General features: G+C 39.9%; 1 protein-coding gene across 6 annotated transcripts in view; it reads right to left on the bottom strand.

Moving 5' to 3' along the window:
- Positions 1 to 13646, bottom strand: part of LOC137180078 (vascular cell adhesion protein 1-like) — a 41887-nt gene that overhangs the window by 25624 nt on the left and 2617 nt on the right. For 5 of the 6 annotated variants that reach the window (XM_067585278.1, XM_067585277.1, XM_067585283.1 and 2 more), the window contains exons 2-7: positions 4251 to 4514; positions 3713 to 4042; positions 2533 to 2790; positions 1998 to 2270; positions 1495 to 1824; positions 261 to 518 (exon numbers count right to left, since the gene is read on the bottom strand). In XM_067585278.1, the coding sequence (XP_067441379.1) occupies positions 261 to 518; positions 1495 to 1824; positions 1998 to 2270; positions 2533 to 2790; positions 3713 to 4042; positions 4251 to 4514 (1713 nt within the window). Of the gene's footprint in view, positions 1 to 260; positions 519 to 1494; positions 1825 to 1997; positions 2271 to 2532; positions 2791 to 3712; positions 4043 to 4250; positions 4515 to 5653; positions 5791 to 8234; positions 10345 to 13646 lie in introns of all 6 variants that reach the window. The other variant, XM_067585279.1, reaches the window with a different exon arrangement.

Here is a 13646-nt window from a genome sequence, read left to right as displayed (position 1 = left end):
ATTGCTGCCAGAACAAGGACTAATAGTACCACTAAAATAATGTACATGTAGTTCTCTGCAGAGGGTTGGGTGAGGGGTTTTGGTAAAGAAAACAGGTACAGATAATGTTATACATCAGACTAATTACAAAGCCAAAACCATCTTAAAAAGGAAGTTCATTGACGTCACATCAAATTCTCCACTGCTGTGAGAAAGCAATACTGCAGTTGCTCTAACAATCACAACCCTGAAGACTGAAAATGACAAAACTTTAAACTCACCTTTGACATCCACGTTAAACTTCACAGTGACAGTCCCGATGTTGTTGTGGACAGAACAGTTGTATTGCCCCTTGTGCTCCAAAGTTACAGACTCGATAGTGAGAATGTCGCCACTGAAGGGGGAACCAGTGGCTGATGGGAGCGTCCAGTTGTAGGAGGGGCTGGGGTTTCCCACAGCAGAGCAGTTCAGTTGTAGACGGTCTCCTTTCGTGACGGTGATCAGATCTGGATGTGATGACCCCTTAAGCTGAGGCTCATCTGTGTGTTAATTGAGGGAGGGAAGATACAAAACATGTCATTACAGAGAAGTGGAAACAATGTTGAACTTTAAACAGATTAATGCAGATATACACCACAGTACTAACTGGCTGTTTTATGTTACTTTCAGTTTCTGCTACAATATAGGTCTACTATTAGAAGGAAACATTTATTTAAAGGATGGGTCACAACTTTTCAAGTTTGTCTTAAATCAATAGTCAGGAGCCCAAATTACTATTGAAATAGGTTTTTCTTGCTGTAATCATTCCTCCTGTTCATACTGACCATTAGAAGATCCCTTCATAATGCACTTACAATGTAAGTGATGGAGGCCAAAGTCCGCAGCCCTCCTTCTGTGCAAAAATGTATTTAAAAGTTTATCTGAAGCTAATCTGAAGCTTCAAGCCATCCGAATGAGTCAAATCAAGTAGATATCTTTCAGTGTTACAGTCTTTTTAGTGCCAAAGTCCCTCTTTTTGTTACTTTACTACCACTGCAACTCAACAGGGAAACACTGTCTGAGGAAACACAAAGAGGGAATTTTATGCTAAAAAGACTGTAAATGTGGCAGATAAACACTTGATATGACTAACTCAGACTGCTGAAGCCTCATATAAACTTCAAATAAACTTTTAAATGTATCTTTTCACAAAATGACTATGTGGATACACTGTGGATTTTGGCCCCCATCAATATAAGTGCATTTTGAATGGCCAGTATGAACAGAAGGAATGATTACAGCAAGGAAAACATCTTTCAATTGAAATTTGGGCACCTGACTGTTGTTTTAAGACAGACTGGAAAAATTGTGAACCTGTCCTTTAAATAAATGTTTCCCTCTAATGTAGTGAACTAAAAGACATTTTTGTCTTTTGTCATTGTTTGTGACGTAATGTTTCTTTTGTCAATGTCACATTAAAACTTTTACTAGCTGTCTCAGAAATAAGATGTGTGTCCATTTTGTTGTCAGACTCACAGTAGACTGTTGCTGTGAGTTTTCCTGACTCCACCACTGGAGGAGTCTGTGGTCCTTCAGGTCCCAGGTCTAGCTTGGCTTCACACCAATACTGTCCTCCATCATCTTCTTTACTAGGGGTGATATCCAGAGTGAAGGTCTCATTCATTGGTGTCTTTTCTGTGTTGTTGGACTGTATTCTGTGCAGTTCTGTCTGTCCTCTGTAGAAGGTCACATTGAGGTTACCAACAGGAGCAACTTCCTGGACGTGACACTGCAGTGTGTACGGATGACCCGCAGTCATCGGCCCAGCGTGATTTAGGAAGCTGAAACTGACATTTTTTGGAGGCTCTGGGGAGACAAACAGAGAGATGTAGTGAGAGACGCACACAGTAAGATAAAGGTGGTGAAATACAGCTGACAATATGAAAAAACCTAAATCTATCCAACATATTTATTTATTATTTTGATTATATATATTTAATTGTTACAGTAATGTTTTGTTCAACAGCAAGTTTACTTACGATAGACGGTTACATGCTGGGTGCAACGACACTGGTTATCAGCATTACCAGTATAATAGCACTCAATGACATCTATATCCCATTCAGTCAGGCTGTCAACCTCCCATGAAATCGTGGTTCCATTTTTTGTAACGTTCCCCACACACTTTTCCAAATTATATAAATCCTTTGGGCAAGTATTCTGACAAGCCAAGCACTTGGCAGAGGTTGGGTCACCAAACTTCACTACCAGTCTGGATGGAGTGAATACAGGTTTATCTGCACTGTTTTCATCTGTAACACAGACATGAAATGCCAAGATGACAAACATGAAACATAAAATTAGGAATCACAATGAACACTATGAAGTACATAAAACAGTCATTTCACGTACGATGTTATACATCAGACTAATGACAAAACCACACAATCTTAAAAAAGGAAGTTCATTGATGTCACATGTGTTCAAATTCTCCACTGCTGTGGGAAAGCAATACTGTAGTTGCTCTAACAATCACAACCCTGAAGACTGAAAATGACAAAACTTTAAACTCACCTTTGACATCCACGTTAAACTTCACAGTGACAGTCCCGATGTCGTTGTGGACAGAACAGATGTATTGCCCCTTGTGCTCCAAAGTTACAGACTCGATAGTGAGAATGTCGTCACTGAAGGGGGAACCACTGGCTGATGGGAGCGTCCAGTTGTAAGAGGGGCTGGGGTTTCCCACAGCAGAGCAGTCCAGTTGTAGACGGTCTCCTTTCGTGACGGTGATCAGATCTGGATGTGATGACTCCTTTAGCTGAGGCTCATCTGTGTGTTAATTGAGGGAGGGAAGATACAAAACATGTCATTACAGAGAAATGGAAACAATGTTGAACTTTAAACAGATTAATGCAGATATACACCACAGTACTAACTGGCTGTTTTACGTTACTTTCAGTTTCTGCTACAATATAGGCCTACTATTAGAGGGAAACATTTATTTAAAGGACGGGGTCACAATTTTTCAAGTTTGTCTTAGAACAATAGTCAGGAGCCCAAATTACCATTGAAATAGGTTTTTCTTCTGTAATCATTCCTCCTGTTCATACTGACCATTAGAAGATCCCTTCATAATGCACTTACAATGTAAGTGATGGAGGCCAAAATCCACAGCCCTCCTTCTTTGCAAAAATGTATTTAAAAGTTTATCTGAAGCAACTTTACAGTCTTTTTAGTGCCAAAGTTTCTCTTTTTGTTACTTTACTTCCACTGCAGCTCAACAGGGAAACACTGTCTGAGGAAACACAAAGAGGGAATTTGATGCTAAAAAGACTGTAAATGTGGCAGATATCCACTTGATATGACTAACTCAGACTGCTGAAGCCTCATATAAACTTGAGATAAACTTTTAAATGTATTTTTGCACAAAATGACTGTGGATACACTGTGGATTTTGGCCCCCATCAATATAAGTGCATTTTGAATGGCCAGTATGAACAGAAGGAATGATTACAGTGAGGAAAACATCTTTCAATGGAAATTTGGGCACCTGACTGTTGTTTTAAGACAGACTGGAAAAATAGTGAACCCGTCCTTTAAATAAATGTTTCCCTCTAATGTAGTGAAGTAAAAGACATTTTTGTCTTTTGTCATTGTTTGTGACGTAATGTTTCTTTTGTTTTTGTCACATTAAAACTTTTACTAGCTGTCTCAGAAATAAGATGTGTGTCCATTTTGTTGTCAGACTCACAGTAGACTGTTGCTGTGAGTTTTCCTGACTCCACCACTGGAGGAGTCTGTGGTCCTTCAGGTCCCAGGTCTAGCTTGGCTTCACACCAATACTGTCCTCCATCATCTTCTTTACTAGGGGTGATATCCAGAGTGAAGGTCTCATTCATTGGTGTCTTTTCTGTGTTGTTGGACTGTATTCTGTGCAGTTCTGTCTGTCCTCTGTAGAAGGTCACATTGAGGTTACCAACAGGAGCAACTTCCTGGACGTGACACTGCAGTGTGTACGGATGACCCGCAGTCATCGGCCCAGCGTGATTTAGGAAGCTGAAACTGACATTTTTTGGAGGCTCTGGGGAGACAAACAGAGAGATGTAGTGAGAGACACACACAGTAAGATAAAGGTGGTGAAATACAGCTGACAATATGAAAAAACCTAAATCTATCCAACATATTTTATATATATATATATATATATATATATATATATATATATATATATATATATATATATATAAAATTGTTACAGTAATGTTTTGTTCAACAGCAAGTTTACTTACGATAGACGGTTACAGGCAGGGTGCTACAACAGTGGTTATTATCAGCACCAGTATAATAGCATTCGGGAGATGTATCCCATTCAGTCAGGCTGTCAACCTTCCATAAAATCGTGGTTATCAGATTTTGCCCCGCAGACTTTTTCAAACCAAACAAGCTGTTTGGGCAATTATGCTGACAAACCAAGCATGTGGCAGAGGTTGGGTCACCAAACTTCACTACCAGTCTGGATGGAGTAAATACAGGTTTATCTGCACAGTTTTCATCTGTAACACAGACATGAAATGCCGAGATGAAAAACATGAAACATAAAATTAGGAATCACAATGAACTATGAAAGTACATAAAACAGTAATTTCACGAACAATGTCATTCAATAAACTGACAGTTAATCAGTGCTGTTTATCTTGTAACAGAGTTTACTCAACTCATTTTCAACTAATTTATATTTTTCCTACATAGAATATCCATCTCTACTTAATGGATGGATGTTACTGGTCAAACTAAAATGGTCTGTACACCGAACATTAGCTGCTTACATGTGTTTTTCAACACACACACACACACACACACACACACACACACACACACACACACACACACACACACACACACACACACACACACACACTCTCTCTCTTTCTCTTTCAGTATTCAGTATTTACTCTAAATTCAAATGTGCTTTATTGGCATTTTATTTAAGTACAGCACTGTCAAAGAATATTGTATAAAGTTTACAGTGTAAGTAAAATAACTCAGCAACATTTCTACACATAGAACAATATATATAACACTACAGAGGTTTTATATCATACACTACAAGTACATTACTATACAATACAGCGAACAATAATGAAAGAAAAACACATTTTGGCAAACAAATTATTCAAAGATAAACCAATATACTATAACTGAATCTGACACCAGTCAGAAACCAGCACAGACCAGCTTTGCTGGTCAACCTGCTGGTCTTGCTGGTCACCTGCCTATGTTGGTGGTTTTTGTTGGTGACCTGTTAGTTTAAGCTGGCATTGTGCTGGTCATGCTGGTGACCAGCCAACAGTGATGTTTTTGACTGGTGTATGCTGGTATTTATTCAGGGACCAGCGTTGCCTGGAGAGGATGATCATGGTGAATTTCAGCCAAGATAAACAACTAACTACACTGAAACTATATCAAAGTGAACTAAATCCATTCCATCCAAGTAATTTGAGTATGACCATCTGTTTTATTTAGTTAAACAATAACTACAGTTACTATACCACAACATGTAACAATATCAATAAAAACTGTAACAACAGCAACAACAAACCACTAATTATAATAATACTAATAATAATAATTTAGTTTACAGTATCCATAGCAGTGTTTAACATGACATAACTCAAGCACCCCCCCGACTCACTAAGACACAATGTCGTTTTTTTCTTTCTTAACAATGTCCTGTATTTTTCACACATTATGTTTCTCCCCATGCTCTTCTCCCTCTTCTCAATTTTGCCCCGTCAACATTCTGCCCCTGCAGCCACCAATGGAAGCAGCCTGGAAGAAAACACACAACACCAGATTATATTGTTAGATCAGGTCGATTATGGAGAATAGGGTCGGGCGATGTCTACCGAATTGGCATATGACGATGTCCACAGTGAAACATCTCAATGGACGATGATATGATATTGGAGGGTGGGGGTTTTACTCATGAGGCTTTTATTGCACTTACAGTAGCATAACAGGTGTAGTTGTGGCCAATTCAAGTACTTCACCAGGGCCCTGTTTCAGAAAGCAGGATTAGAGAAACCCTGAGATGAGGGGAAACTCTGGGTCAGTTACCAGGGTAACTCTGACTCTGTGAAGCTAACCTGCTCACTGGCAGGTTTTCTTCGACAAACCTCGAGTTTCTCTCTGTCTCCTCTTACAGAGTTTCATGTCTTCATTCATTCAATCTGTATCAAAGCACATTCATTAGTGGAGGTTTACTGTAAGTCAGAATCTAAATCCTGGTTGGATATTAGTTTGCTATGCAGGACTTTCTAAAGTTACCACTTTCATCCACATCAATCATTTCTTTGAACAGCGTTTTTTTCTCTCACATTCAGATATTACACAGTGTGAATTCAGCCTCAGCTCAGAATAAAACCTCTGTATGTCTTTCTGTTATAACTCTGGCCTTGTTTACACCTGGTATTAACATCCGTCTTGGGTGATCCGATCACAAGTGGACAGCTCTAAATACATGTGTAAACACACCCAAGACGCATTGAGGACGGACTGAGATCCGATCACTCAGACCACATTTGGAGGTGGTCTGGGCAGCATGTGACCACATTCATTTAGCAGTGTAAACACAATGTGTCCTGGGCCACATCGAATGACTGCCTACTCAACTGACGTCCTCTATTTTCCAGAAGACTAGGCACAGGACCCTCCGTCCAAAGCTGTTCAACTTGTCTGATAACAGGATAAACAAATTAGACAGGTGGGATCAATGAATAATTATCTCTATCACTCAGGACATGATTGGTTGCACTGATGAAACATCATTCCTATAATATTGGAGATTATATGTTAATATTTCTGAGTTAGCAGGATTGAGCAACATCACTGAATGCTGTTGAGCCAAGATACAAATAGGCATCTGAACATTTAAAATCTACTGAATTTTAACCTTGACGCAAATCACCAAACACATTATTACTGGATCAGACTGTGAGTTTACATTCATGTCTCTATGTCTTTGATCTATATATGTTTTAAATATTTAACTATATTTCATCTTCAGTTGCCTCCTGTGTTTTGTCCGTCAGATTAAAGCTGAACAAATATATTTAAAATGTAATGTAGCTGTGGCCTGATACACACTCAGATTCCACATCCATTCCATATCATCATTAAGGAAATGTGAGCCTGGTAAATGATGGATTAATGGACAACACTGAATAAAACTTTATTGTGTTAACTTATTGACACTTTTCCCGCTCTGACATAGGCTCTTTTTTTAAAGATAAATGTACAATGTCCGCACACACATGCATTCATATCTCTACGTCCACTGGATTAAAATGGAGGCTCTGCCTTTTATTTACTTGTTGCCATGGTGACTCGTAGTATCAGAGCTCCATATATGATGGCTTTTTTTTATTAATCATGCGTGCGCTTAAACTCAGAGTGAAAATATTCAGAGTTGATTGAACTGACTCTGAGTTTCACATCTCGGGGTTCATCAACTCAGAGTTCAGGGTTGGATCCAGAGTTTGTTAAGCCTGCTTTCTGAAACAGGCCCCTGGTTCACTGTCTCTCCACTGCTCCGCTGTTTGTGCAACACACACACACACACACACACAAGGAGGCCTCAGCCCTGCCATCGCTGAACCACAGACAGCAGAGGAGAGAAGAGAAACTAACGCGACCTTAAATGACAGCAAAATGCACTTGACTCTCACACTTAGCTGAAATGACTCTGGTGTGCTTTGCTGTCATTTATGGTATGCTACACACACAGCGGAGCAGAGGAGAGACGGTAAACCAAGTGAGGTAATCAAATTGACAACTACACTCGTCACGTTACTGTAAGTGCAATAAAAGCTTTGTGAGTAAAAAGCCAATAAGAGTAATTTAATCCATGCCATAAATGACGTGGGGTCGGGGGCCCTTAAATCACAATGTTAAAGGCTCAGTGGTCGATGACTGTAAGAAAACCTACTGCTGTGTTACACCTCAGCCTGTTTGTGATCCACTTTGAAAACATAGGCTGCTGAGTATAGCTATTAACAGCTATGACAGCCTGCATTCACCTGACAGCAGCGGGGGATTTAAAAAATGCCTACATCTGATAACCTGCACTGTCAAAAAGAAAAACTAAATCCTGTCATATTCTCCAGACAAGATAATCATGCAAATGACACCGCCAGTTCTGCCAGGTTGTGACAGCATCAGCATTCAAAGTTGCTTGCAAAATGATAATCCAAATTTTTCATCAGTAAACATACCTCTCAGTGACTACAATTCTGTCAGGGTCAAGGGGTGTTCGGCCTCCCCCTTGGTGGTTGGGCTCCTTGTTTTCAGGGTAGCTGTCCCCAAATGGCCACAGCTATCTCCTTGACAAAGAGGCCACACACGACACCCTATGTGGACCTGAAATAGATGAAAACAAAACATGTTTTAGAAACGAGTACGAGTTGTATCATAAAATAGGTTTTCTAGTTTTTTTTTAGATTATTTTATTTATCAAAGGTCAGGGGCCTAATATGCTTATTCACCAGTTAGTTGAGAGGATCAACATAATACCACTCTCATGTCTGTACATTAATTTTATTGCAGCAGCAGGTTAGCTTAGCTTAGCATAAAAACTAGAACCCAGGGAAGACAGTTAGCCTAGCTCTGGCCAAAGGTAATCTCCCTACCAGCACCTCTAAAACTGACAAATTTAACTAACATGTTATATCTCATTTGTTTAATCCATACAACAAAAAGACGACTTGTTGTTTTACAGGGGATATAATGCTACTGCATTTGATTTCGGGAGGGGCTGCATAAAGTTGTGTGCAATAGTATGTCAGCTAGGTTCATTTTTACTAGCTAACAGTTAGCTAAAACATTCACTGAACACAGCTGAGTTCAAATTAACGTTAGTAAAGTGTAAACTGCCATAATTCTCAAGGGTCATATCTAGCGCTAGATCAGTCTGCACGTGATTTTAGCTCCTTTATAAAAAAACAATACATCGATATTATATGTGTAGGGCGGTTTATTAAAAGAACTTCACATTATAGGCAGATATAAGTTACTTACCGTTGTAGCAGTTGGCAGTTAGTGGCGGTGAATTAAGTTACTTACCGTTGTAGCAGTTGGCAGTTAGTGGCGGTGAATTTGCTGTCAGTGAATAAAGAAGAAGCCCACCAAGTGTCGTCACTAGATGTCGCACTACGCATGTCCTAAACACAGAGATGATTTTTGCCTGGCAACAGCGGTGCCAGCTCGAGTTAACACCTGACGTGCTACGGTAAGCGTACTGTGTCATTTCCGGTTGCCGACTGTATTACTGATAGCCGTTATTGCTACTATCAATTCAGTTGATTTTGTTATGTCCTCTGCTTTGGTGGTGGTAGGAAGTTCTCTGCTGCAGAGAAATTGTTCCTGCAAATCACCGTCCCACACATGTCTCACATAAACCAGTAAAATGAGTTATATCCGTGGATTCATCCATCTGTAATGCATAGTAAGGGCTTGCCTGGACGCGAGCTGTGGTCTGTTGTTTTATGTTACCAGACATGTCTTCAATACGCCGAGCTATAGTATCATTGGACAGGGGTATGATTTTAAGCTTGTCTGCCGCTGATTGATCCAGCACCTCTCTTACCATGTCCATGGCAGCGGGTAAAATAAGCTCTTCGGCTATTGTGTGGGGTTTCTTGGCCTTCGCGATACGGTGAGCTACGTGGTAAGACGCCCGGAGCGCTTGTTCTCGTTTGGAGCAAGATGCTGTCAGACACTTCTGTGATACCTTCAGTTCATGAAGTCGTCTTTGAAAAAACTCCACCGGCTTGTCTTTACATGCGGGATGTTTCGTTTGTAAATGTCGCATTACTTTGGATGGTTTCATGCTCTCATGTGCCAGCACTTCATTACAAATAACACACTGGGGTTTCTGTCCGTGTTTGTCCTCAATGAACGAAAATCCACATTTCAAATACTCCGGGTTATATTTGCGTTTCGCCATCTTGCCTCCGAACATCATCACAAATTTAAAGACAAATTTAAAGGGTTACCGGCAAACGAATGGTGGTTACCATGGCAACGAGAATGCTGCGCGCGTCTGTCGCGTGCCTCTCTCTGTCTCTTTTTTTTTTCAAGATAAAAGACGAGTACAAAATCAGATGAGCATTAATTATTTTTAATTTTTTTTTTAATTTATTTATTTTTTACAAGCTGTCCGTGACCCGCCCAGAACGTGTCCGCGACCCACTTTTGGGTCGCGACCCACCAGTTGAGAATCGCTGCTATAGAGGACTCTTATGTTGACTTTAGTCCCTCCCAAATTGATAATCTTGTTGATAGTGCTGCAGGCTCATCACGAATAACACTCGACTCCATCGCCCCCTTAAAAAGGAAGATAATAAAACATAAGAGGTTAGCTCCATGGTATAACTCCCAAACCCACAGATTAAAGCAAATATCATGAAAATTTGAAAGGATTTGGCGTTCCACCAAAGTGGAAGAATCTCGCTTAGTCTGATAAGATAGTCTTAAAACATTTAGGAAGGCCCTCTGTAATGCCAGAGCTACCTATTGCTCATCATTAATACAAAAGAATAAAAACAGTCCTAGGTTCCTTTTCAGCACTTTGGCCAGGCTGACAAAGAGTCATAACTCTATTGATCCATGTATTCCTATAGTTCTTAGTAGTAATGACTTTATGAGCTTCTTTAATGATAAAATTCTAACTATTAGAGGCAAAATTCACAACCTCCTGCCCTCAACAGGCACCGATTTCTCCCCAAACACAGGCACCTTAGAAACAGCTGTAAATCCTGATATATATTTGGACTGTTTTTCTCCAGTTGACTTTTCTGAACTAACTTCAATGATTTGTTCAGCTAAACCATCAACCTGTCTCTTAGACCCCATCCCAACTAGGCTGCTTAGGAAGCCTTACCCTTAGTTAGCGCTTCTTTACTAGATATGATCTTAGTGCTGCATTCGACACAATTGACCATCAAATCCTTTCGCAGAGACTGGAACATTTAATTGGCATTAAAAGAACTGCATTAAGCTGGTTTCAGTCCTATTTATCAGACCGATTTCAGTTTGTACATGTTAATGATGAATCCTCCATGAAGGCAAAAGTTAGACACGGAGTTCCACAAGGTTCTGTACTCAACCAATACTATTCACCTTGTATATGCTTCCTTTAGGTAATATTATTAGGAAACACTCCATAAATTTTCATTGTTATGCAGATGATACCCAATTATATTTATCAATGAAGCCAGATGAAACCAATCAGTTAAACAAACTCCAAGCATGCCTTAAGGACATAAAGACTTGGATGACCTGCAATTTTCTACTACTAAACTCAGATAAAACTGAAGTTATTGTGCTTGTCCCTAAACACCGTAGACAGACATTATCTAATGATATAGCTACTCTGGATGGCATTACCCTGGCCTCCAGCACCATTGTAAGGAATCTGGGAGTTATTTTTGATCAGGATATGTCCTTTAACTCCCACATAAATCAAATTTCAACGACTGCCTTTTTTCACTCATGTAATATTGTAAAAATCGGGCACATCCTGTCCCAAAAAGATGCAGAAAAACTAGTCCATGCATTTGTTACTTCTAGGCTGGATTATTGCAATTCCTTATTATCAGGCTGCCCTAACAAGTCTCTAAAGACTCTCCAGCTGGTCCAGAATGCAGCTGCACGTGTACTGACTAAAACTAGAAAAAGAGATCACATTTCTCCCATTTTAGCTTCGCTACATTGGCTTCCTGTTAAATCTAGAATATAATATAAAATCCTTCTCCTAACTTACAAAGCCCTTAATGGTCAGGCACTATCATATCTTGAAGAGCTCATAGTACCGTATTATCCCACTAGAACACTGCGCTCCCAGAATGCAGGCTTACTGGTGGTTCCTACAGCCTTTAAAAGTAGAATGGGAGGCAGAGCCTTCAGCTATCAGGCTCCTCTCTTGTGGAACCATCTTCCAGATTTGGTCTGGGGTACAGACACCCTCTCTATGTTTAAGAGTAGGCTTAAAACTTTCCTTTCTGATAAAGCCTATAGTTAGGGCCGACCAGGCTCACCTTGGATTAGCCCTTAGTTATGCTGCTATAGGCCTAGACTGCTGGGGGACTTCCCATGATGCACTGAGCTCCTCTCTCCTCCTCCTCCTCTCCATCTGTATGTATTCATGTAACATCAATGCAAGTCACTAACTTGGCTTCTTCCCCAGAGTTTTTTGTGCTTTTTCATCTTGCAGGAAACCCTGGGTTTCAGGCCAAGCCTTCGTGGTCCTTCGCAGTCCTGTTGGCATCCTTCCCTGGCTATTGTTATTGCTATTGCTGCTGTTATTGTTAATGTTATGATTGTTGTTATTCTGTGCCTCCCCCTTCCCCTTCCCCTCTTTCTTTCTCTCTCTCAACCCAACCGGTCAAAGCAGGTGGCCACCCACCAAGAGCCAAGTTCTGCTTGAGGTTTCTATTCGTTAAAGGGGAGTATGTGAAAAGTGAGCTGAGATTTTGCTCAACCTGAGGCAGAAGGACTCATTTGAACATGACATGTAAATGATACCTTGTTTCAAAAAAACAAAAACAAATTAAAGCTGCAAGCAGCGTTGAATGGGCCTTCGTACCCTTGTGCACATCGGGGTGTGGTGCAGTCCAAGGGCTTCTGTCACGGGCATGTAGATATCTCCAGACCTGGGATGACAGGTCTGACTTTACTAACATGTGAAGTTTGGTGCAGACTGGAGCATGTACAATAAAGTTATAGCAATTTCCTTGTTTGGAAAAGTTTGAAAGTGGTCTGACTTATAGTTTAGACGTCATATTGCGGACTTGCTGTTGGATTTAGGTCAGGGGTGTCATCTATGATTTGTAGGTCTTGTTGAGACGAATAATTGAGTTTTGGTTTGATCTTTCTAAGACATTCCTATGGGCCGTGGCCGTGTCAATTTTAGATACATAGGTGGCACTATAGAGCACATTTTAGCACTTTGGGGGATACTTTTTACATTTTATCAAATTTTTCACCAGATCTGATGTGTGTGCCAAATTTGGTGAGTTTTTGAACATGTTTAGGGGGTCAAATTTAGGTCTGAAGTGGCAAGATAATAAAGAAAGAAAGAAACAGAACAGATACAAGAGGGTCTTCGCCCCTTTGGGGCTCAGGCCATAAAAAACAAACCCTCGCTCCAAATTGAAAGTCCTGTAGCGTTTCATATACTGTGTTTTTTAAGTCATGATGCATCACACTTAGCCACAGCCACAGCGTATGACCTTGTTAAAGAACATTACCACTGCATTTGGCAATCAAAACCACAGTTCCTGCACATAAACTATGGAGCGTAGAATATGCCACCTGAATTATAGTAAGCTGTTAAATTTTTTGATTATATGAATTTATTAATAATTGCTCAATTTACCTAATTTAAATGGATTAATAATTTTAAAACAATTATTTTAAATTGATTAATTACATTTTACTCCAAGTAAAGCAAATAAATTAAATAAAAAATGTAAAAAAAAAAATTATTGAGAGAAAGAACAAAACAAACCAGGTCCATAGGTCATTATGAATTCACTTAGTTATAGGTTTGAGGGGTAAACTCAATATATGAGTTTATACATAAAAGATCCAACCATCTTAACCAGCTTGACCAGCAGACACCAGCT

The sequence above is a fragment of the Thunnus thynnus genome, chromosome 3 (assembly GCF_963924715.1).
Source record: "Thunnus thynnus chromosome 3, fThuThy2.1, whole genome shotgun sequence".
Lineage (NCBI taxonomy): Eukaryota > Metazoa > Chordata > Actinopteri > Scombriformes > Scombridae > Thunnus > Thunnus thynnus.
The sequence above is the reverse complement of the archived record's forward strand: the minus strand, read 5'-3'. Positions and strand labels throughout refer to the sequence as shown.